This window comes from Pyricularia oryzae, chromosome 2 (genome assembly GCF_000002495.2).
Source record: "Pyricularia oryzae 70-15 chromosome 2, whole genome shotgun sequence".
NCBI classification, from domain to species: domain Eukaryota; kingdom Fungi; phylum Ascomycota; class Sordariomycetes; order Magnaporthales; family Pyriculariaceae; genus Pyricularia; species Pyricularia oryzae.
This window is the reverse complement of record NC_017850.1, coordinates 8,183,646-8,206,665: the sequence shown is the minus strand read 5'-3', so window position 1 is coordinate 8,206,665 and position 23,020 is coordinate 8,183,646. Positions and strand designations below refer to the sequence as shown.

Genomic DNA, 23,020 nt, shown 5'->3' with positions numbered 1-23,020 from the left:
CGCTAGGCCAGCGATTCTTTAGAGAGTAGAATTGTGTCACGGCCAGGGTAAGCATAGCACGGAAGCTAGTCTATTGGCATCTATCGACGAAGATTCTACTCTGAGGAGAGGAAAGGAAACAAACAAAGTTCTGAGCTTGACGCGACGTCGATAAAGGTATCACCCTGGTGGGTCGTTGGTCAGGGGTCAGGGTTAGGGTCTGGTGATCTTATGGTCCAAATGTCACAGTGGTTGTCCTCAAAATCCAAGGCCCTGACTGCTTTCGTTTTATTGGGGCATTTAAATGATTTATGTCCTTCTTTCCCGCACGCGAAACAAGTGTTGGCTTCCCAATGAGCCATCTTTTCAGTTTCTGTCAAACCACGTCCTGTGGCTTCTGTTGTTTTAGGTACCATGTCGCTTCTTTCTCCTTTGTTCGGGTTGCTGGATTCGTAATAGCATCCTCGATTGCTTTTCCTGTTTTTGTCTGGGCTGTAGGGGTATTTCTCTTTTCTATCTTTACCGCGACTTTTCTGTTTTCGCTCCTCTCGTTCCCGATACGCTCGCTGAGTGCTGTGAGCTGCATCGGCCACCAAATTTGCGAATTCTTCATAAGATATTCTGGGGTCCTTGCTGTCTCGTAACAGCCGGTGATCGAGGTCTGCCGGGATATGTTGCCACAGCGTAGTTTTGCGTTCTCCTGCTGGTACTCCAATTTTATCGGCGAGAGCATTCACCTCCGCAATGAAACTGTAAACGTCATTACCTGGTCCGCATTCAAAATACATTTTTGATAGTTTTTCCCATGCTTCGGACGCTTGATTACTGTTATGGTACACCGTGGCCAAAACCTGGATCATCTCTGCCACGCATGAATACGGTTGGGTCTCTGAATTGTATCTGGTCTCCAGCATCGTTGCTGGTCGGTCGTCCAACAGGCTGAACAGTTTTGCCATGCGGCTTCGTTCAGTTCGGAAGGTTGTATTATCCTCTTCGAAATAATCTGCTAATTTCGTAATCCAGCGGTCAAAAGTGGTTGAACTGCCGGAAAATGTACCTGGATCTGATCCTCTACTTTTGGCTCTTTCGCTGTAGTGCGGGTTGGCTGCTTCTTGGCTATGGCCGTACGGCTTAAATGCTTTCCTGCTGGCTAAGCCGGTCGGTTCGAACCTGGTGCCTCCAAAGGCGCTATTTTCGGGTGTGGCTTGTCGGGCTTCCGGTTGGTTGTTCTGTCTTTCGGTTTGCAGGCGTGTGATAACCGCCTGTAGCCTAGCGATCTCGCTGGCTAGGTTATTTCCGTCTGCCATCATATTGGGGTTTGCTTCCGGCGATGTGTGCCTTGCTTTTGCAAACTCGAATTCGTTTAAATTTTCCTCAGGCGTTTCTATGCTAGGCCACGCGGTGTTCGAAAGGGAATCAACTTCGATTTCGTCTTCGAGGGTGGAATCGGTGTTTGGCGTGAAATCGGTTTGACTTTCTGGTCGGGTCGGGTCGTCAGTGGAGCGATCTGTTTGCTCCGTCTTGTTCGAAATCAACCTTTGTGATTTCCTGCTCGCAGGTGGATGGTCTTTCAGCCTGGGCATAGGTTGGGGTCGGTCTGGGTTTGAGGTTGACGTCTTTGTCAATCTCCGGTCGGGTCTGGTCTGTCGAATGCGGATTTATTTTCGTCGCTCGCCAGCGGCGTGAAGATAGTTTGTTGCGCCTTATTTGTTAATCGCTAGGCCAGCGATTCTTTTGAGAGTAGAATTGTGTCACGGCCCGGGGTAAGCATAGCACGGAAGCTAGTCTATTGGCATCTATCGACGAAGATTCTACTCTGAGGAGAGGAAAGGAAACAAACAAAGTTCTGAGCTTGACGCGACGTCGATAAAGGTATCACCCTGGTGGGTCGTTGGTCCAGGGTCAGGGTTAGGGTCTGGTGATCTCATGGTCCAAATGTCACAGTGCGTACAACGAACCCGATTTTTAAAATTAATTTGCCTAACATTCGTTCACTTTTTTGTAAAAACGCTTTAATTTTATATACGTAACCCGGACGAAAAGCAAGGGTAGCACCTGTACCTGGACCGACGTTTTGTGAGGATCAGGCCCCTAGACCTACCCTCAGAATCACGACTCGGCTCCACACCGAGCCAGGGATCGGACAAGGATCCACTACCTCCGGATTTAAGCGCGTCTCTTGAGCGCGTCGTCGATTGTAATTTCTCTCTTCTCTTCAGTTTAGAATTTTCGTCGATAGCGCCTAATACACTGAGGTTCTCCAATGTATGCCTGGCCGTGACAAAGAGAAGAGAGAAATCACGATTGACGGCGCGCTGGAGAGACGTGTTTAAATCCGGGGTCAGTGGATCCCTTTGTCCGATCCCTGGCTCAGCGTGGTTTGTAGAGCCGAGTCGTGATTCTAAGGGTAGGTTTGGGGCCTGATCCTCACATTTATTTGGAGAGGGACGGCAAAAAGTGGTTTTAAAAAGGCACGTATTTTCCAGGATTTTTTAACAGGTTTAATATACCGGGGGTTTTCCAATTTAAATTCGGAATTTAAATCGATCCATTTATTGGATTTTTGGCGAAGAAAATCGATAATAACCGGTCGGAATTGGAAATTAAAATCCAATATATAAATCGAATAAATACCAAATATAAAATTCCATTTAAGGGCTTATTTAAACAAGGTTGTCTCCTTTACAGTTCGCAGGAACACCTCTTCTTTAACGTCGTCCCCTTCTTTAACGTCTCCTTCCACCGCCTCGACCACTTCGAAACTACTGCGTACCTCTATTATAAACTGGAACAGCAGGCGCAGGAACTTTCCCACAAAAAGGCACTTTGACCCAAAGTACAATGCTTGGAGCTGAAGTGCAATACCCTTCGCACTACCGTTACCAGACTGATCCATGCTGGATACAAGTGCAACCTTAACCGCCGGTAATGAGAACGAGTGTAGCGAAGCTATCACGCCGTGGGAATGAACTATTTAATCGATGTTTGCAAAGCATCAGACGAAAAAAAGCAAAAAGTGCAAATAGCCTGGAACCATCTCAGGTCTTCACAGTGGGGGAATCCATCCCTTCTTATCCCAGATGGTGGCAATTGTGGCCATGGCCACAAGTGTGGGTCCTCCCTCGTTACATTTGGTCGTCCTTGAATCAAATTAGCGCTTCATTCACGTGTCGCCTAATGCGATCCGAACTCTCAACTTTTCAGGCATCCACAACTCCACACCACCCCTTTATTTCTGTTACGAAAGCGATCCCAAAGAGACAAGGTTGCAATATAGGGGCGATTTTATTCGAAGATCTAAAGCTAAGTTTAAAGAAAGAAGAAAGGCACGCAATGCCAATCGCGCGCACGCGCCTAAGTGAATATATAACAACGAACCCTGGCGCCTTGTCACGTGAGGTGGAGCTAGTCACAGTTGGCAGTCGCCCAGGCACGCCACTCCGTAACAAAGGTATTTTGGTTTGGAGCGTCGATTGGGGCACATTATAAAAAAGTGCAACCTTCCCAATGCTTTTTTTTATTTGATCGAAGCCCGTCCAACGCTAAAATTATTTGCGCTTTAAGTTTGAAATTCCATGTTTAATTGTGCAAAACACACGTTTTTTGTCACGGCCAGGCATACATTGGAGAACCTCAGTGTATTAGGCGCTATTAACGAAGATTCTAAACTGAAGAGAAGAGAGAAATTACAATTGACGGCGCGCTGGAGAGACGCGTTTTAAATCCGGGGTGAGTGGACCCTTTGCACGCCCTGGGCCTAGTGTGGCTGGTGAGTGGAGTGGTGATTCTGAGGGTGGGTCTGGTGGCCTAATCCTCACATTTTTCAAAGTATTTTGCTGGGCCGAAAAGTGGCCAGGGCACTGTCCAGGGCACTGTACATTTACGTTATATAATATTTCATAATATATTTCGTGTCACATTGTAAATAATTTGTAATTGTGGGAAGCTTGGAATTACATTTTAACAACCCGCCAACCATATTTTAATTTACATATATTTGCGACCCGAATTAACGGACGAATGTAGACCCTTAGCACGGGGAGTACCTGGTCTCGGGTCGAGGTGCTTGCAGTCCGTAAAACATTGAGCAAAGTCGTTATGAACATATGAAGCCTTATTTGCGTTTTTCTTTTTGCAGTCTTCCAAGCAATCTTCCCACTCCTTTTCTTTTTTCTGGTATTCTTGTCTGGACAACGGTTTTTTTAACGCTGCAGGATTAAAAGCAGGTTGAGAACTGCTTGAAGCCGCAACGTTAAAAAGTAATATAAAAGCAGTAATAGTCGTAAAGGGACGCATTTTTGTACGGTGGGAGGATTCCAGTAGTTGAATTTGAAATCAAATAAAAGTTGAAGGTAATGCGCGCATGTAGAATGAACAAGCAGTGTTTTGAGTCGGAATTTCGAGACGGTAAGTTCGAATCGGGTTATATAAAGCAGAAAAGTACACGTTTGTTTGTTTTGAAACAAATATAGCAGACTTTTACTGGCCAAAAGTAACTTCTAAATAAATGAGCATTTTAAAAATAGCTGTACCTAGCATTTAATAAATTATTAACCTACTTAAGCTTTGTTTGTATTATATATAACCTACATAATAGCTACTATGTTTAGAATTATTAGCATAATAGCTAGTATAAGTGCTTTAAATAACAGTCCAGCAACTAGTTTACCTGACTAAATTACCGAGGTAAAATATATTACCATGAAATACCAGCCCGGGGGATTATGGAAGATGTAGCGCCTGCGTACTGAGTAGTAGTAGTAGTAGTATTATTATTTAACGCCGGGCTCGGCCCGGCTTGTTAACCGGCCGTTTGCAACCTCCCGAGGGGAATTGCGGCGCGCATTCTATCTTTTTTATTTACATAGGGGGAAAACAAAAAGGGCAGAGGCGTATTGTGCCCAACCGGATTCGGGCCCGGTTTTGTTTAGGGGGTTAGTTTATTGACGCGACCCCGTGCCTAAGGTGCACGGAGGGTTCGTTTGACGGTTTGTGTCACGGCCTGGCATACATTGGAGAACCTCAGTATATTAGGCGCTATCGACGAAAATTCTAAACTGAAGGGAAGAGAGAAATTACAATTGACAGCGCGCTGGAGAGACGTGTTTAAATCCGGAGGTAGTGGATCCTTGTCCGATCCCTGGCTCGGTGTGGAGCCGAGTCGTGATTCTGAGGGTAGGTCTAGGGGCCTGATCCTCACAGATAAAGCGATTTGCCCAGCGAGTCCCGACTGGTCGCGCGTCCCGCGCAGCAAGGATATGGTCCGCCATTGCAGCCATGTCAGCGATCTGGGGCGGAAACCCTCGCGAATTCAGGTCTAATATATACTGGACAATCGCCTCCTTTTCGGTTTCGGTTAACTTTCGCGGTCCGGACCAACGGTCGGCCCAAAAAGCGCGTCCTGCTATTCTGCGTTGAAACGTCGTTCGAAATATATTATACCGTACTGCAACGTTCCGAATACTAGCATTTTGGGAAAATTTAAACTCTTTAATAGCAAAATTGATTTGTCCACATACTGTCCTGGCCCACATACTGTATATCCACGTTATCCAATATCGCATAAATTTTGTTGAAAAATTTGCATCGCTTTCCCAATTTACGTGGTTATACACGTAAATTTCCGCCGAACGCTCCCATATTTGCCCGATTCCGCCCGTAAACAAAAAGTAACATGAAAAATATACCAAAATCCCACCACCATATTCGCAAATGTTGGGTCGTAGTTTTTCCATATGCAAACTAACTCATCAATTTCCACTTCGAGGAATGCCCTTCGATGGCATTGCACTTCAAAACACACATATTATGTTTTACAGCGGTTGTATCGTTTGGTTCAAAAACGACGTCGGGCAATCTCCCAGCGATACAGTCATTGTAACAGGCCTCAAAAGGCGTGAGAGCAGCGATTCCACCGCAGTTTAAGAGAAGGGCAAAAGCGAATGAAAAACGCATTTTTTCGTATTGGGTAAAATGATAATTGAATGAAAAAGGCGAATAAAAGGGGCAAATAAGCAGATAAAGCGGCGTTAATTCAAAAGTATATTGTGGAATGATATGAGACGGTAGTAATAGCTGTTGATGTTTAAATGGTTTTAATAACGTGGTTCATCAGGACCCCGGACATATTAGGACCCCGGACATTTTTCAACCCAGTTTCATCCTTTATTTTCCACACGTGTTCTTTCCCCCAACAGTAATGGAATCATCAAATTGCGAAGCGCGAATCATTCTTGCTCTAAATGAGCTCCGATCAAGCAAAAAGAAAAGCATACGAAAGGTTGCATTAATATATAATGTCCCAAAATCGACACTACACGACAGAATAAACGGCATCGCTTCTTTGGCCAATCGTCGGCCAGGCAACCAAAAGCTAACGGAAAGGGAAGAGGAAGTAATTGTCCAGTATATACTGGACCTGGATTCCCGAGGGTTTCCAGCCCAGATCGCTGATGTGGCCGCAATGGCCGATCATCTTCTCGCTGCGCGGGACGCGCGACCGGTCGGCAAGCAATGGGCTTATCGCTTCGTACAACGACGCACAGAATTAAAAACGCGTTTTTCTCGCGCTTACGATTTCCAAAGAGCTCTTTGCGAAGATCCTGACGCGTTAAACGCGTGGTTTCAATTGGTGGCCAATATGAGGGCCAAATATGGCATCCAAGACTGCGACATGTACAACTTCGACGAAACCGGCTTTATGATGGGCCAGATTTGCGCTGGAATGGTCGTAACTGGGTCCGAAAGACGCGGAAGAAGGAAAAAAGTACAGCCTGGCAATCGAGAATGGGCGACTGCAATTTGTTGCATCAGTGGCGACGGTTACGATATACCCCCGTATATCATCGTCAAAGGCTTTTACCATTTGTCCAATTGGTATACAGAAGGCGGTCTTCCGGACACGTGGCGCCTCAAACCCACCGTTAATGGATGGACCGACAACGAGACTGGCCTCGACTGGGTTCAGCATTTCGACAACCATACAAAATCGCGGACAAAAGGCGTATATCGGATGTTAGTGCTCGATGGGCACGGCAGTCATCGATCCCCTGAATTCGAGGGCTATTGCAAAAATCACAATATTATTCCACTTTACCTGCCTGCTCATTCATCTCATTTAACCCAGCCACTTGATGTCGGAGTGTTTAACGTCCTTAAGCGGGCGTACGGTCAAAAAATTAACGACTTTATCCGGGCCCACATCACTAACATCAGCAAAGTCGACTTCTTTTTGGCTTTTGCAGCGGCTTACAAAAAGTCAATGACAAAAGAAAATATGGCCGGGGGTTTTCGAGGGGCGGGAATTATCCCCCATAGCCCGGAAATGGTCATATCTAAGCTGGATGTTAGGCTACGGACGCCGTCACCTAAAGAGCTTGATTTTTCCAGCACCGAAACCTGGGTCTCTCAAACACCGCACAACCCGACAGAAGCCGTTAATCAATCTACCCTTGTTAAAAGTCGAATCAACTGTCATCAGGGAAGCTCGCCAACGCCTATTTTTAATGCTGTAAAGCAGCTAGCAAAAGGGTTGGAGTCGATTGCTCATCGAACCACACTTTTGGAAGCGGAGAACCACAGCCTTCGGAAGGCCAACGAAGCGCTTAGCAAGCGGCGCAGGGCTCAAAAAACACGTATCCGCGAAGGAGGGTCATTTACCATACAAGAGGGTCAGAATTTGCTTCAATCAAATGGTGCCGATGGTCTAATATACGAAAAGAAAGATGAAAATGGGGAGGGGAGTAGTGCGCAGCCGGCGACTAAACGACGTTGCGGCAACTGCGGTAAACCTGGACATAATGCACGCACCTGTCAGGAGGATGCAGAAATGTCTGATGTACATATATCCGATTGCATTGAGGTAAATTGAACAACGCTGGCGTTGCAATTGAAATTGGAAGTAGTATTGTGCAGGAAAAGTGTCCGGGGTCCTGATATGTCCGGGGTCCTGATGAACCACGTTATAAGATATTTGATTTGGTTTTTATATTAAAATTGCTTGGGCAAAATGTGGTTTAAACTGGTTTCTTTTGGCATGGTATTTTTTAATTTGTAATAAAGGTTATTAAATTGCGTTTATAATTAGAAATATTTAAATTAAAAGGGTTATTTATGTAATTACAGTTTAATAATAGCGGGGAGCATTAAAAGTTATTTATGGGTTTATTAATGCGGTGGATGGGATATTTATGCCTTTTATAATTAACCATTTTTTTAATTTTCATTTTAAAGCGTGTGAGGATCGGGCCCCCAAACCTACCCTCAGAATTACGACTCGATTATATGTTCCAATTTGGGGTGTGGTATGCTCTGCTCGTAATTACCTATGCCCGACTGTTGCAAATTTAACTCGGCGACAATATCACTGCAAACAAGTCAGTATTAACAATAAAACAAGGTAACAAAACAGGGGGGGGGGGGCTAAAAGATCGACGCACCATTCCAATTGCATGCAAGTCCAGTAAATTAGGTAGTATCGAATGTCTTTAACGTCCTGTTCTTTCCTGTTGGCACTGGTAAAACGAGAAAAGTGGCTTGACAGAAACGTTAGCAACCAAAACAACGCCATTTTCATACCAAAGGGAAACGATACATTTCCTGAAAAGATGCTGGACTTTGACGCAGGTATAATGGATCTGCCAGTAACTCTCCATGACCCTCCCTAGCTGGCCGTAATAAAGACCAGCCAGGATATTTGCGTACACGTGCCAAATAGACATGCCTGCCATTTGATTACCAATAACGTCGATGGCGTTGGCCAGATAATGTAGACCTGGTGTTACGTCTATATTTCTCCTCGGCCCTGACGTGGAAGCAGAACTTTGGAAGGAGGCTCGCCTGCTGCGTTTTGGGTGCGACGGCACATTGTTTTGAAAGGCCGGGGAACCTCGAGAACCGCATGGCTGAGAGTTAAGGGAGCCTATGCTATGCATCTCACCGAAGGTGGGAACGATATCGGGAATACGATCCTTGTGGAGACAGATCTCGCCTAGTGCAAGAATGCAGAGAACCACAGCAGTGCTAGTAGTAGTAGTAGTAGTAGTAGTAGTATTAGTTAACGCCGGGCTCGGCCCGGCTTGTTAGCCGGCCGTTAGCAACCTCCCGAGGGGTATCTCGGCGCGCGTTCTATCTTCTTTATTTACACAGGGGGAAAACAAGGAGGGCAGAGGCGGATCGTGCCTGACCGGGTTCGGGCCCGGTCCTGCTTAGGGGGTTAGTTCACTGACGCGACCCCGTGCCTAAGGTGCACGGAGGGTTCGTCTGACGGCTTGTGCCGTGAAGTGTGGGTGAAAAGGCAGTAAGTCTATTCCTCGTCAGAGTTCGAGTCGTTTACGATCGGTGTCCCTAGGCGTAAAGTGCGTTCGTGGCGCGCGGGGCGCTGGCGGGCCGCTCTGGGGCGGGCGCTGAAGTAGTTGGTGGCTATCGAAAACGCCTGAAAGCTTGTCGGTTGCCCGAGGCTTGTCTGGAAGAATTTGCGGCGTTGGGCGCGGTCTGGCGGCCCGACCGGCCGGTCGTTGTCAGGCCACGGCCAGTTTCTCCACACCGCCCGCGAAAAGCGGCAGTGCACCGGGTGTTCAGGGGAGGTCCGCTTCCAGCACCAGGCACACGAGGTGTTTGCATCCTGGTGGTTGAAACGGTCATGGTAGGCTTTGAAATCGCCGTGGCCGGTCCTCATGGCCAAATAATGGCCCAGTAGGGGTCTTGGCAAACGCAGTTCCTCGGGCTCCTTTCTCGGTGTGTGTTGGAATTTCCATTCCCTATATGCGGGGGACCGTTCACAAAGTTCTTTACGCCACCAGTCCTTCTCTATATTCGAAAAAATGGCTCTGAGGACCGTGCCGGCACCGCTATACGTGGTTTGCTGAGCCCTCGGGTCTGGGTCCGGCGGTCCGGCGGAGCCGGCCTTGGCCAGCTCGTCAGCCCGGTCGTTTCCCGGGAAAGCTTGTTTTTTTGTAATTGACCAGATACTATAGGCCAGGGATTGAAGTCGCAACTTGAATCTGTTGCCGAAAAGAAACAGACCAGTAGTTGGTTCTTCGGTTATACCGAAGAGATACGCCACGAGTTAACCGCAGGTGGCTCCCATCCGAGGCGCCAGTAGAGTGGGACATGGTTACTGCTTGCTGTGGTGGGAAGCTCTACCCCACAACGGCGTGGCTTGGGGTTAAAGGCAGGGGGTTTGACTTATTGAGCATAGTGATATACGGACGACAGGACCTGATGAATCTATGCGGTCAGGAAAATTATATATTCTGTGCTTTCCCTCCCCCAAATCAACTTAATCTTGTCTTCACTCCATCCTCATCATCACGACCATCGTTTGCTTTGCAATTTCCTTTCCTTGGCTTCTTTGCTCTTGCTCTCCATATCTCGCCTTTTCAAGTCATTCATTCTCTCATTTAAAAAGTTCTTTCTTTTCGACTTCTCAACATGCAGATCTTCAAGATTGTTCAGGTCCTGGGCCTGCTCGCCGTCGGCACTTCTGCCCTCCCCGCCCCGGCCAACCCCGCCGCTGTCCAGCCCGCCCAGGGTGGCCAGCTTGCGGTCCACGGCCAGCCCGCCTCTTGCCCACCGGAGTGCCGCGATGTCCAGGGCGCCAAGCCAGGCCACCTCCAAGCACGCTCCCGATTCTACGCGACTTCCGACACTGGACGGCCGCTTGCCAATTCCGGCTATCCCACTCACGGATACAGGGATGCTTATAGGTGTCTGTACTGCGGCGCGGTGAGGGACGATGTGAGCGCCGTCCAGGATCACATCACGTACAGGCACTCAAACAGGGGCGGCGATACAAGCAACTATGACACGACCACAGTTCGTGATGATCGCTAAAGCGACAGCAACAAGGAGCACACAACATCGGATTGGTTCCAACACACATGATGCAAAACAACGGACTTTGTTTTGTCGTACATGTTCACTTTGGCGCCGAGGAGTCTCATTTGCAAGTTCACCACCAATTCTTGGATATTTAGTGTGGGGGAGGATTCAACCATGAACTCTATGAGTCGTACTTGGCCAAAGTCAGATGGTTGTGGTGTTTTGTCTTTTGGTCTCTTGGGATTTAGGCGCGATTTATTTCTTTGGGGGAATGGAGAGCATTGGCTAGAAGTGTGTTTAGCGTCCAGTCGTTTTTGTTATTGATTTTGCTTGTTTCCAATCACCGCACGTACCACTTGCTTTGCTGTTGTGAAGTGATTTGCTCCTCTTGTTGCGTCCGTGTTGTTTTCTTTTTTGTGTAAAACAGGGCCGTTTGCACCGATGACTTTGGGTACGTTTACATGCCTGTAATTTGCGCGGCTAACGTCTCACCTTTGAGTCTTTGGCCACTTGCACGCTCTCCTTTTCTGCCAGGCACGCGCCCTTGATGTGCAAACCATGTTCAGTCACCGAAAATGGGTAAACGGGAAACCTGGGGAAGTTTTATTGTCCAGGATCGATGATATTGGTGGATCTATCACGGCATTTGTTCCCACCCTGGTCGTATACACGTGAGAAATGAACGCGCCGGAGAGCCTCCCTCCGCACGCGGCGAAATGGGTCCGGGCCTTGGAGGATTCCTTGGCAGTCCTCCACCATGGTACAAGCCGACTACGATTTGTTTTCTTTGGTGGAAAAAGTTGAAAACACGACAGGGAAATACTTCCACAAGTTGCCACTAACAACCTGAATGTGACTTTACTGGTAATGCTAATAAGTGACGGTTCATAATTTTATTTTCCCCGCTCGGGACATGATGATTTTCTACAAGTATAAGTCAACGGCCAAATTCTGCTTGAGCCTTGATGTCCCATTGCCTCCCGAGATCGTGCACACAGGTATACCTTTCTGTTCAAGCCCCCTCCCTTTTTTGGTTGGTACTAGACGCCGGCTCGCAATCATGCTGGGAAACATCAAGACCAACCTGGCCTACGCCAGCACCGTACTGTTGGCGTCCAGCGCCCTGGTGTCTGCGCAGTGCACCATTCCCCGCAGCGGTCTTCGCTGGAAGGACAATGGCGGCCCGCTCGCCCAGCCTGCCAACGGCTGGGCCTCCCTGAAGGATTTCACCGTGGTTCCCTACCAGGGTAAGTACCTCGTCTACGGCACAAAGTACCAGAGCCCCAACTACGGGTCCATGAACTTTGCCCTCGTCTCGAACCTGCGCGACCTGAGCTCGGCTCGCCAGACCGACATGAACTCGGGCACCGTGGCCCCGACCCTGTTCTACTTTGCCCCCAAGAGCATCTGGATCCTGGCCTACCAGTGGGGGGCCACGCCGTTCAGCTACAGGACCTCGACCGATCCCACCAACGCCAACGGCTGGTCCCAGGCTTACCCGCTCTTTTCTGGCTCCATCTCTGGGAGTAGCACTGGCCCCATTGACCAGACGCTGATTGCTGACAGGTACGTTTGCTCCTCTTGTTTTCCACAACAGCTTTATAGCATCAGATTTTATATTCGGTGTATATTTTGAACCAAACAGCTAACACGACGCCAAATCAGCACCACCATGTACCTGTTCTTCTGCGGCGACAACGGCAAGATCTACCGCTCCACCATGCCTCTCGGCAACTTCCCCGGCAACTTTGGCACGGCCTCGACCGTCATCATGAGCGACACGCAGGCAAACCTCTTCGAGGCCGTGCAGGTCTACTCGGTCAAGGGCACCGGCACGTACCTCATGATCGTCGAGGCCATGGGCTCCAACGGCCGCTTCTTCCGCTCCTTCACGGCCACGAGCCTCGGCGGGTCGTGGACCCCCGCGGCGGCCACGCAGAGCGACCCGTTCGCCGGCAAGGCCAACAGCGGCGCCACGTGGACCAACGACATCAGCCACGGCGACCTGGTGCGCAGCAACGCCGACCAGCGCTTCGAGATCGACCCCTGCAACCTGCAGCTGCTGTACCAGGGCCGCAGCCCCAACGCCGGCGGCGACTACAACGCCCTCCCCTACCGCCCCGGCCTGCTCACCCTCCAGAACCCCGGCGGCAGCCCCGGCACCGGCAACCCGCCCCCGACCACCACCCCGCCCCCCGCCACCACCCCGCCGCCGTCGGGTGGCTGCGCGCCGCTGTATGGTCAGTGCGGCGGCCAGGACTGGACCGGCGCCAAGTGCTGCTCTCAGGGGACCTGCAAGGTCTCGAACCAGTGTAAGTGAAGATTTAATTTCTGTTGCTCTCTTGACAGTAAGACAGACTCTAGTACTGACGAGATTACAGGGTACTCTCAATGCGTCTAGGGCAGCAGCGTGGTAGGAATGGGACGTGGATTTTAGCCCGAGATCTGTTGTCCAGCCCCTGTTCCAACTTGGATATTGTATATAACCATTGTTACAAGCCAATGCAACATACGACCATGTTCGCAGCCTCTGCAAAATCGCGTGATAGTAGGCCTCTACCCGCACACTCAAAGTGGAAGCACTCAAAGTGGAAGCCCTAAATGGTTACTATATGATGTTTTGTACTGCGTCGTTGTGGCATTGTAAAGTACCTCATCTACAGATAGACAGTAGTTCAAGCAATAACTGGGGTCCAGTCAAATTTGACTGTATGCTGAACTCGGCTCTGACAGCCAGCGCTAACCCACAAGTAGAGTACCACGCTGCAGATATTGACGGCTTTCCTTGACGTGGGTTTCGAGAAGTTTCTTCATATGAACGAGGACCCCTGCGCATATCTAACCTGAAGCACTACTGGTAGACTCCTAGGCGTTCACGAGCATTTGACCGTGGCCATTCTGCACAGCAGCTGGCTCTTGTTAAGAAGCTGCCCATTGCCTACCTCCAACTGTCTCACGGCTTTTTGCGTTCTGGCAGCACGCACAAAGACTCCTTGAGCGCGGACCGTATGTGTCACATTTTCGAGAGTTCTAGCTGTTTTAACAAGATATAGTTCAGCGAGCCAGGGAAATTTCTTTCTTCTCCCGGAGCAGAGGTCTGCCCAACCATTTTGCCATGTACACCTTTGTGCTCCTCGGGCGCCATGGCAATAATGGCAATTTATCCCGACGGTTGCTTTGAGTCGTGACAAAACAAGCTGGATTCTGATAACCCGTAGATCATGACCGCCTTGACTGGTACACCCTATTCATGACGTGAAACCAGTCACGTGGACAAGTGTACTTGTTGAAGCCATTTTTTATCGCGTATCTTGGCTACAAGTCACGGATATTCCCAGTGCCGAATAACAGAACGCCGATCTAATTCTGATTTGGGATTCTCGCGAACGCCCCTCGAGTCTTTGCCGTAACCCGAAAGATTCGCCTTCCGAGCCTTGATGATTTTAGCATTTCTTCCTTTAGTCGACAAATAGCCACCGTCGCTTCGCGGCGGGTAGGCTAGATGCGTCAGTCGGACGATATGAGGCCAGCATCGCTTATCAATAGTGCCTTTCTTTGAATTGTGGCTTGGTGATAAATGGTGCGCATAGGGCCATTTGCCCCCATCTGATTCGAGGAAGTTCTTTTTGTCGGCGACCCTCACCTGGGAATTCTTGCTTGGCGATCCATTCAGTGGTCTTGGGTTGTGTCGATATTACTCAGTTTGCCCGTCTCGGGGACGGTGCCCCCGCATCCGGTGATTTGGCAGTTGCTCTGCGCCTTTTTCCGTGTCTCCGTGTCTGTCCTTGGGAGAAATCACCAAACAATGAGGCATGGGCAATTGCACGCACAAGACATGTGCCCTGTCCGTCTGGTTATATTATGGAGAGTTTTTTTCATCGCAGATATATTCTTTTTGGGTACGGTTGAAACAGACGCTTGCAGATTTAACATGAAAACAAAAATCTAAAATATAAAACACAATCCAAATGTGAAAGATGAATAAAAAAGTACATCCAATGGACTGTTCGCAGGAAGAAATTGACGACTCAAACTCAAGCTCAGCTGCCAACGGTCCTACATGTCGCCAATAACCTCATGCCAGGCCCTCTGGAGAGCACTCTCAACTATAGCGGCATCGGCATACCCACCGTGGTAATCGTAGACGGACCGGTCTTTCTTGGCCCGATCCCAACCCTCCGGGGTGCTGGGCTCCGGCTTGCCATCGCTCTGGATGTCGCTGTTGCTCCTCCCCTTGCCGATGCCGGGGATGTAGGTCCACTGCACCACGAGCCGCTGGTGCATGCTGTAGGCCCGCAGCTCGCCGTTGCCGATCATCTCGTTCATGATGACGTCCACCGGCGCGTCGAACTTCCAGTTCATGCGCACCAGCATCCGCGCCGCCCCCGAGAGCGAGACCAGGTAGCCCGTCGTGCAGAACAGCGTCTGCGCGCGGTACACGATGCGCTTGCGGTTAAGCACCGCCTGCCCCTCGTCCACCTCCACCTGGTAGTTGGTGCTCGGCGCGTGCGGGTCGTCGTAGATGACGTAGCGGCCGCCGCCGCGCGCGTCGACGCAGTGGCCGATCGACAGTATGTCCCAGGTGCCCGAGCGCGCCAGCCAGGGGTCGTCGGGGTTCTCTTCAAACACGTCGCGGTTGTCCGGGTGTTCCTCCTGCAGCAGCTTGCGGAAGCCGCCGTTCAGCCTCCCCATGATGGGCCGGAAGTTGATGTCCCAGCCGGCGTCGGACTCGAGCACCAGCGCCGAGTCAATGCCCTTTTCCAGCATGTGCTGCCAGACGTTGGCGTGCGCTCGGAAGCAGCCCTTCTCGCCCTCCTTGAGGTTGGCCTGGTCGTTCTCCATCGGCGGCATGCCCTGGCTTGTGAGTGTCGACGGGTCGACGGCGGGGAAGCGGCTGATTTTCAATTTCGACAGGTGGGCTTGGATCGCCATGGCATCGAATCGATCGTGGCGATGCGGGAGGTTGAGGAAGATGATGGAGTCGACTCCGACGGTGCCGTTCGAGGCGGCATCATCAACACTGACAAAGTGGGGTGTTGACGCTTGTGGTCCCGGCACGGCCGGCTGTTGTCTGGACGGGGCGGATGGTGTCATCAAATTAGAGGGCGGAGGTCTTCGTTGAGACGGAAAGCTGGCGTATGTGAGCATGAGGAAGATGAAGGCGGCGACGGCCAACAGGATTCCCATTGGCCTCCTGCCGCCTTGAGAAAGCCAGCTGGGGCCCTTTTCTGCTAGCATGGTGCAGTGTAGGCAACGGAATGAAAATTGATTCCAATTGGGCCTCGGCGCGATCGATGCCTGTGTTGGTTTTTTTGGTGTAAGTGCACTGTCGTCAATTTCTTGCTTGGCAAAAGCAACGAATCTGTCGACAGATTTTCACGATGCTGTCATGCACAAGCACTAAATGGAGAACGGAGAAAAAAAAAGACAATTAGGACGGGCGTAAAAAAACGATAAAAGACACGAAAATCAAAACCTCGCTCGGGATGTGCACCGTGCCTAAACGGCGGGCCGCAAACAAGTGCGCATCGCATCAATCATATCTTTACTTCAGCGTACATCCCGGTTTGCAAACTTGACATATGCTGGCCCAAGGTGCAGCCCCTGTCATTCCAGACCCCATTTGCTCAAACTCTAATTACTTCCCACAGTGTTGGAAACAACCTCGCAGCAACCGACGGGTCACCCTCCTTCACCTCGTACTGACATGACGCAGGCTGAGAAAAAGACAAAAAAACGGTTTCCGTAGCGTACAATCATGCAGGGATTACCCATGTGAATAGGATTCGGTGACCCGGGGAGGAATGGACCTCAGCTCTGGGTTTTGGTTCATTTCGATAGGCCGTTGGATTCCGTACAATACGTACAACGCATGCATAGAACGAAAGAAAAGGGTGTGCTCCAAACAGCTGGCATCTCAATTCCCGCTTGGCATCGGTCTTCTCGTAAAACAAGTCGACCAACTGCTCCGATAGGTCCGCTGTCAGCGTCAGCACAGCCCCCTCCGAGGACCAAAACCTTTTGAAGGAGGGTCTGCGTGGGGCCGACACGAACTTTTTTTTTGCCCATCTTGGGAAATTCGTGACGCTAGCCTGCTTTCGTCTATCAACACCTTTAACTTTCCAATGGAGGCCGATTGGTATGTACCGAAATGGTATGGGGTCAAATATGAAACGTGAGACTAAGTTGTAGCAGCCGATCGACAAAGGAAGATGCGGCAATAAAATTAGAAAGTATGGGAGTGGAGGGTAACCTGTGCTGGAGTTTTTCTTTTTTTGGCAAATGGATCCAAAGCTGGCAGGTTGGCTGCGGCAATGTACAGTAAGAATGGGTCCTTGCCATTTATACCTTTGCTTTGTCGCAGCTTGAAGCACGTACCTGTCCATTGACAGCGGAGAAGGGAATTGATGGATGATGGCTACAATCAACTTCAATTCCAATTTATAAGCTGGACTGTTGACTGCCCGTCAAACAGGGGGTCCGGTCCCTAAAATCTCGATCGCCAGTAAATGTGAGATCATCTCATCTTGTGTATAAGATTCGAAGCTTTGGACTTTAACTGCCCGCATTTTAGTAAATACGCCTTTGCAATTTTTTAAAGAGCTATTGTTTGGAGGCTCTGCTTGATACTACGCATGCAAGATTATAAAACTTCACCAGATTTACCCGGTTGGTTGTCGTTAACTTATAATTATTAATTTATTTTTTTTATTTTTATACTGACTGAAAGTATTTAAAGTGTGTGTTACACCTTTCTTCACAGATGGACTTTTGATTCATTGCCCAGTTTCAACATATTCAACTAGTTTTTTCAAATTTAGTTATCTCTTCATCTTTGGAAATTCTCCTGTTCATTTAACCGTCAAAATGCAAACTTTTAACATTGTTTCGCTTGTGGCTCTTTTCGCCCTGGGAGCTACAGCCGTCCCTGTGTCATTAATCACCGGCGTCCAATGCTGTCAAGCAAACCATGGAGATCTCACAACTTTCCAAGTTCAAAACCTTGTCAAAAATCACCAGAAGCGTCAAAATTACTGGGTGTGCCATGCTTGTAATAAGCAATTCACAACTGAATCTGCCTTGCAGAAACACAAAGATACCGTTGTACACCCTTGAAAAGTTCCAGGTTTTTAAAGCGTTGGAATTGCGACCAAAGTAGCAAAAGGGCGGTATTTGACTATTGTTTTTGTTTGAAGCGTGATATGGACGCAAGAAGTTGTACGGGTCTGTCTGTATTGCACTGGGGCGTGGAATGTCGGTAACTTTACCGTTTTAAGGGGTGTCTCCCACCTACACGTGATTCAATAGGAAATTTTTGTACCGTTAGCAAACTCCGTTTCTAATGCGTTTTGGCACACTTTAGAACAGGAATAAATTTCTGATATTATACACCCTATCTAGTCTCAGTGCTCAGACTAAACCACCTAATGACTGCACTGCATTTATAGCTAGGCCGTTCATTCCGTCTATACGGGAAACTTTGGTTGGTACCAGTAGGATACTAATGTTGAGAAACAGGACTAGGATAACAGACAGCTAATACCCTCGGGAGAGGGTCTTAAGAGAGGAGTCTTGGGAGACAGGAATGAGAAGTGGACTAATTAACTGAGTTAAAGCCTGGAATATGGCTTGTGTCGTATTCGAGAAAGTGTTAGTAGAACCCGCAGAGGCAAGTGTTTGGAGGGGAGTGGTGGACACACTCACTTGTACGTCCTGGTGGAAGGATACAGGTTACATTCAGAGAATAGAGGAGACAAGTGGGTCAGTTAGTTTCGTAGCTGTATCTTTTATAGGCAATCGGGATATTGTTGTTCCGAGGCTACAACTTATAGGGTTTAAAGTTGATTGTGTTTGTCCTGGGTATATAATAACCAGATGGCCAGAGGACAGTACAAAATGTAAAAAGTGGATGGAAATAATAACGTGGATGTACAATACCCTGGCCAGGACAGTACCCTGGCCACTTTTCGGCCCAGCACCATACTTCCATTGAAAAACGTGTTTTTTCCACAATCAACCATGGAAATATCAAATCGTGAAGCGCAAATCATTCTAGCGCTGGATGAGCTTCGATCGAATAAAAAAACAAGCATTAGGAAGGTTGCACTCCTTTATAATGTGCCCCGATCGACGCTCCAAACCAGAATAAACGGGTCACAGTCTTTGGCCGACCGTCGACCCAATGCTCAAAAGTTGACGGAAAGCGAAGAGGAAGCAATTGTTCAATATATATTGGACCTGGATTCCCGAGGATTTCCGCCTCAGATTGCCGATGTGGCCGCAATGGCCGACCATCTTCTCGCTGCGCGGGACGCGCGACCAGTCGGGACTCGTTGGGCAAATCGCTTTGTCCAGCGACGTGCAGAATTGAAGACGCGTTTCTCTCGCGCCTACGATTTTCAAAGAGCCCTATGGGAAGATCCTGACGCGTTAAACGCGTGGTTTCGTTTGGTGGCCAATATAAAGGCCAAATATGGTAACTTATCCAGGATTGCGACATTTACAATTTCGACGAAACCGGTTTTATGATGGGACAAATTTGCGGACATATGGTCGTAACTGGGTCCGAAAGACGCGGAAAAAGCAAAAAAATACAACCCGGCAATCGAGAATGGGCAACTGCAATCTGCTGCATTAGTAGTGACGGCTACAATGTGCCCCCATATATTATCGTCAAAGGCGTTTACCATTTGGCCAATTGGTATACAGAAGGCGGTCTTCCGGACATGTGGCGCCTGAAACCTACTGCCAACGGATGGACCGATAATGAAACTGGCCTCGACTGGCTTCAGCATTTCGACAAACATACAAAGTCGCGGACAAAAGGCGCATATCGGATGTTAGTACTCGACGGGCACGGCAGTCATCAATCACCCGAATTGGAGGGCTATTGCAAAAATAACAACATAATTCCAATTTGCCTGCCTGCTCATTCATCTCACCTAACCCAGCCACTTGACGTCGGAGTGTTCGGTGTCCTGAAGCGGGCGTACGGACAAGAAATCAACAACTTCATCCGGGCCCACATTAACAACATCAGTAAGGTCGAGTTCTTTTTGGCTTTTGTAGCGGCGTACGAAGTTTCTATGACAAAAGACAATATGGCTGGGGGTTTTAGGGGAGCTGGACTTGTCCCTTATAACCCGGAAGCTGTGATTTCCAAACTGGATATCAAAATACGGACGCCTTCACCCAAAGAGCCTACTTTTCCCACCACCGAATCTTGGGTCTCTCAGACGCCGCACAACCCGACAGAAGCTATTTGTCAATCAACGCTTGTTAAAACTCGAATTAGCCGTCACCAAAATAGCTCTCCTTCACCGATTTTTGAGGCAGTGAAGCAATTGGCGAAAGGATTAGAATCAATTGCTCATCGGACCACGCTTCTTGAAGCAGAGAACCGCAGCCTTCGGAAGGCCAATGAGGCGCTTAGCAAACGACGAAGGGCCAAAAAGACACGTATTCGTAAAGCAGGGTCATGCACCGTACATGAGGTTCAAGTTTCAACTCTCTCCCGTACACAAAATTTTCAGTATGGGCGCACGGACCATGCTGTTAACGTTTGCGCGGGACTTCCGCCTGTAGCCCTAACAGGCGCGCACACACGAAAAACTCTTCAACCTGTCGCCCTAAGCACCGTCACTACACGGAACGCCTTTCCTCGCAACACCCATGTATAATCGACAGATCTCCCCTTTGACGAGTTTTCCACTGATCGCGGTGAAGGAAGAGTCCGATCGGCGGTTCGGCGCGCCACCCGCATAGAGGCGCACAAGACAAGGCCCAATCTCGCGATGCGAGCCAGCGTGGCACAAAAAAACTTTGCCAGCCGGAAAGGCAGGCGTCCTTCCCCGGAAGGCTAGACAATACGGTTTAAAAGAAAGGGAAATTAGGCTGAGAACCACCCGACGGTTCTTCGAATCGACAGGGCACCCTCTCACCCCCTCACACCTTCTGGGATTGCCTGCAGCGAGGAGGTAGTGCCGTTACGGGGGTTGGTTAGTTGTACGTGGACCGGAAGCACTGTGCCGGCGCGGCAGTCTCCAAAGGGTCCCGACAGCAAGACGTGGTCGGCCCATTGCTGGAGACGGCTTTGGGTAACGGGAAGCAAGAAACGTGGGCACGGCCTTGGTTCGCACCCTTGGTACACCCCGTGGACGGTGGGCCGTGGTGGAATAGTGTGACTGAGGCGCCCCATGCTTCTCACTCGCACTGGGAATCTGCGCCGGGTCTGGAGGACGGGAAGAACTCGATTGCATTCATGTCCACATTGTGGCGCTGGGCTAGCCCAGGAACCAACGGGGGACTAAGCTGTGGATGGACATGTACGGGGTGTCGCCGGCTTTTCGAAGCTTTCTACTCGCACTAGGGACGTACACCGGGGCAGATGATGTCGTCGGCATGTTAGGCGGAAGAGACGCTATTTTAGCCGGAGAGGACGGATGCGCGCGTCGGTCTACCAAGAGGCCTTTTTGTGGATGCGGTAGGCTTAAGGTGCAAACCTTGTATTTACGTGGCAGGCTGGGTATCCAGCGACTAGGAGGGCTCTAGCTGGCCTGTCCGTTAGAGGGTCTGGTCCAACCCTGTGACTATAGTTTACTGTAGGAAATGCAAGGGACGGCTAGACGGGCGCCGCCACGTGGCCGAAAGGGCTGCCAAAGCAATGGCGGTCGCTGCCCACCTCAAGAGCTTTGGGGCAGTAAGATACGGACCGCCTGCGGCTGCACTTCGCAAGGCAGCGGTGGCATGCGTGGGTTCCTCGGCCACCTACGCAGCCGAGGCATGGTACAACCCAGCGCACAGGCAAAGAGGATTCCTCAAAGCATTGAACAAACCGCTGGTTTTAGCGGCACGGGCAATCCTCCCGGCGTATAAAACCACCCCCTCGTCCACTGTTCTCAGGGACGCAGGATTACCCTCGGCCCGCGTCGCGCTGGCCTACACCCGCCTGAAATACGGCGCCCGACTAAGGCTCGCGGACAAGGGGCACCCCCTTGTCAGCCGCCTGCGTGAAACACCTCGTGCCCGCAACTCGGGCCATTCGGCCACGACCCTGCAAACGGCTGCACAACTTCTCCCGCGGATCCGGAGATTAGAGTTGCGCGCACCTCGCAATGCCCCGGATTCTCGCACTGACCCCACCGGAGGAGTCCCGAAAGAGGAAGCGGCCCGCCGCTTTATCGAATGGCTGGACATGGTATCACCTGACGATATCGTGGTATATACGGATGGTTCGGAAAAACACGAAAACAACTGCGTCCAAATAGGGTACGGATGGGCCGCTTTTAGGGCGGGCCTGGAATTTGCCGCAGGCTCCGCATCTATTACGCCGGAAAGCCACGTTTTCGACGCCGAGGCGATTGGCGCCCTAAAAGGGCTACAGGCGGCAGCCAAGGCCCAGCCAGGCGCCCGGATTTGGATTTGTGTGGACAGCACCTCGGTTATTTGGGGTCTTAGAGGCGACGCGCCGCGTTCGTCCCAATGGGCCTTTCTGGAGTTCCATAACCTTGTCGATCTACTCCGAAAACAAGGTACCGAGGTTCGGGTCCGTTGGTGCCCTGGGCACCAGGGAATCCCGGGAAACGACCGGGCTGACGAGCTGGCCAAGGCCGGCTCCGCCGGACCGCCGGACCCAGACCCGAGGGCTCAGCAAACCACGTATAGCGGTGCCGGCACGGTCCTCAGAGCCATTCTTTCGAATATAAAGAAGGACTGGTGGCGTAAAGAACTCTGTGAACGGTCCCCCGCATATAGGGAATGGAAATTCCAATACACACCGAGAAAGGAGCCCGAGGAACTGCGTTTGCCAAGACCCCTACTGGGCCATTATTTGGCCATGAGGACCGGCCACGGCGATTTCAAAGCCTACCATGACCGTTTCAACCACCAGGATGCAAACACCTCGTGTGCCTGGTGCTGGAAGCGGACCTCCCCTAAGCACCCGGTGCACTGCCGCTATTCGCGGGCGGTGTGGAGAAACTGGCCGTGGCCTGACAACGACCGGCCGGTCGGGCCGCCAGACCGCGCCCAACGCCGCAAATTCTTCCAGACAAGCCTCGGGCAACCGACAAGCTTTCAGGCGTTTTCGATAGCCACCAACTACTTCAGCGCCCGCCCCAGAGCGGCCCGCCAGCGCCCCGCGCGCCACGAACGCACTTTACGCCTAGGGACACCGATCGTAAACGACTCGAACTCTGACGAGGAATAGACTTACTGCCTT

The 23,020-nt window shown here is 50.2% G+C and overlaps 5 protein-coding genes across 5 annotated transcripts; 2 read left to right on the top strand and 3 right to left on the bottom strand.

Moving 5' to 3' along the window:
- Positions 1-227: 227 nt before the first annotated feature.
- MGG_15970 (uncharacterized protein) lies at positions 228-1,562 on the bottom strand (the record flags this gene model as incomplete). Its single annotated transcript, XM_003715810.1, has 1 exon — positions 228-1,562. A coding segment is annotated over one exon (1,335 nt), but the record flags the coding sequence as incomplete, so codon positions are not given.
- Positions 1,563-8,247: 6,685 nt separating this feature from the next.
- On the bottom strand, positions 8,248-9,044 carry MGG_15969 (uncharacterized protein; the record flags this gene model as incomplete). Its single annotated transcript, XM_003715809.1, has 3 exons — positions 8,248-8,344; positions 8,418-8,483; positions 8,557-9,044. Coding segments are annotated over 3 exons (651 nt in total), but the record flags the coding sequence as incomplete, so codon positions are not given.
- Positions 9,045-10,410: 1,366 nt separating this feature from the next.
- On the top strand, positions 10,411-10,812 carry MGG_08230 (uncharacterized protein; the record flags this gene model as incomplete). Its single annotated transcript, XM_003715808.1, has 1 exon — positions 10,411-10,812. One exon carries the CDS (start codon positions 10,411-10,413, stop codon positions 10,810-10,812), a length of 402 nt encoding a protein of 133 aa, XP_003715856.1.
- Positions 10,813-11,860: 1,048 nt separating this feature from the next.
- MGG_15968 (arabinofuranosidase) lies at positions 11,861-14,059 on the top strand (the record flags this gene model as incomplete). Its single annotated transcript, XM_003715807.1, has 5 exons — positions 11,861-12,366; positions 12,466-13,112; positions 13,534-13,550; positions 13,662-13,806; positions 14,019-14,059. 5 exons carry the CDS (start codon positions 11,861-11,863, stop codon positions 14,057-14,059), a joined length of 1,356 nt encoding a protein of 451 aa, XP_003715855.1.
- A 797-nt stretch (positions 14,060-14,856) lies between these two features.
- MGG_08232 (uncharacterized protein) lies at positions 14,857-16,038 on the bottom strand (the record flags this gene model as incomplete). Its single annotated transcript, XM_003715806.1, has 1 exon — positions 14,857-16,038. One exon carries the CDS (start codon positions 16,036-16,038, stop codon positions 14,857-14,859), a length of 1,182 nt encoding a protein of 393 aa, XP_003715854.1.
- Positions 16,039-23,020: the final 6,982 nt, after the last annotated feature.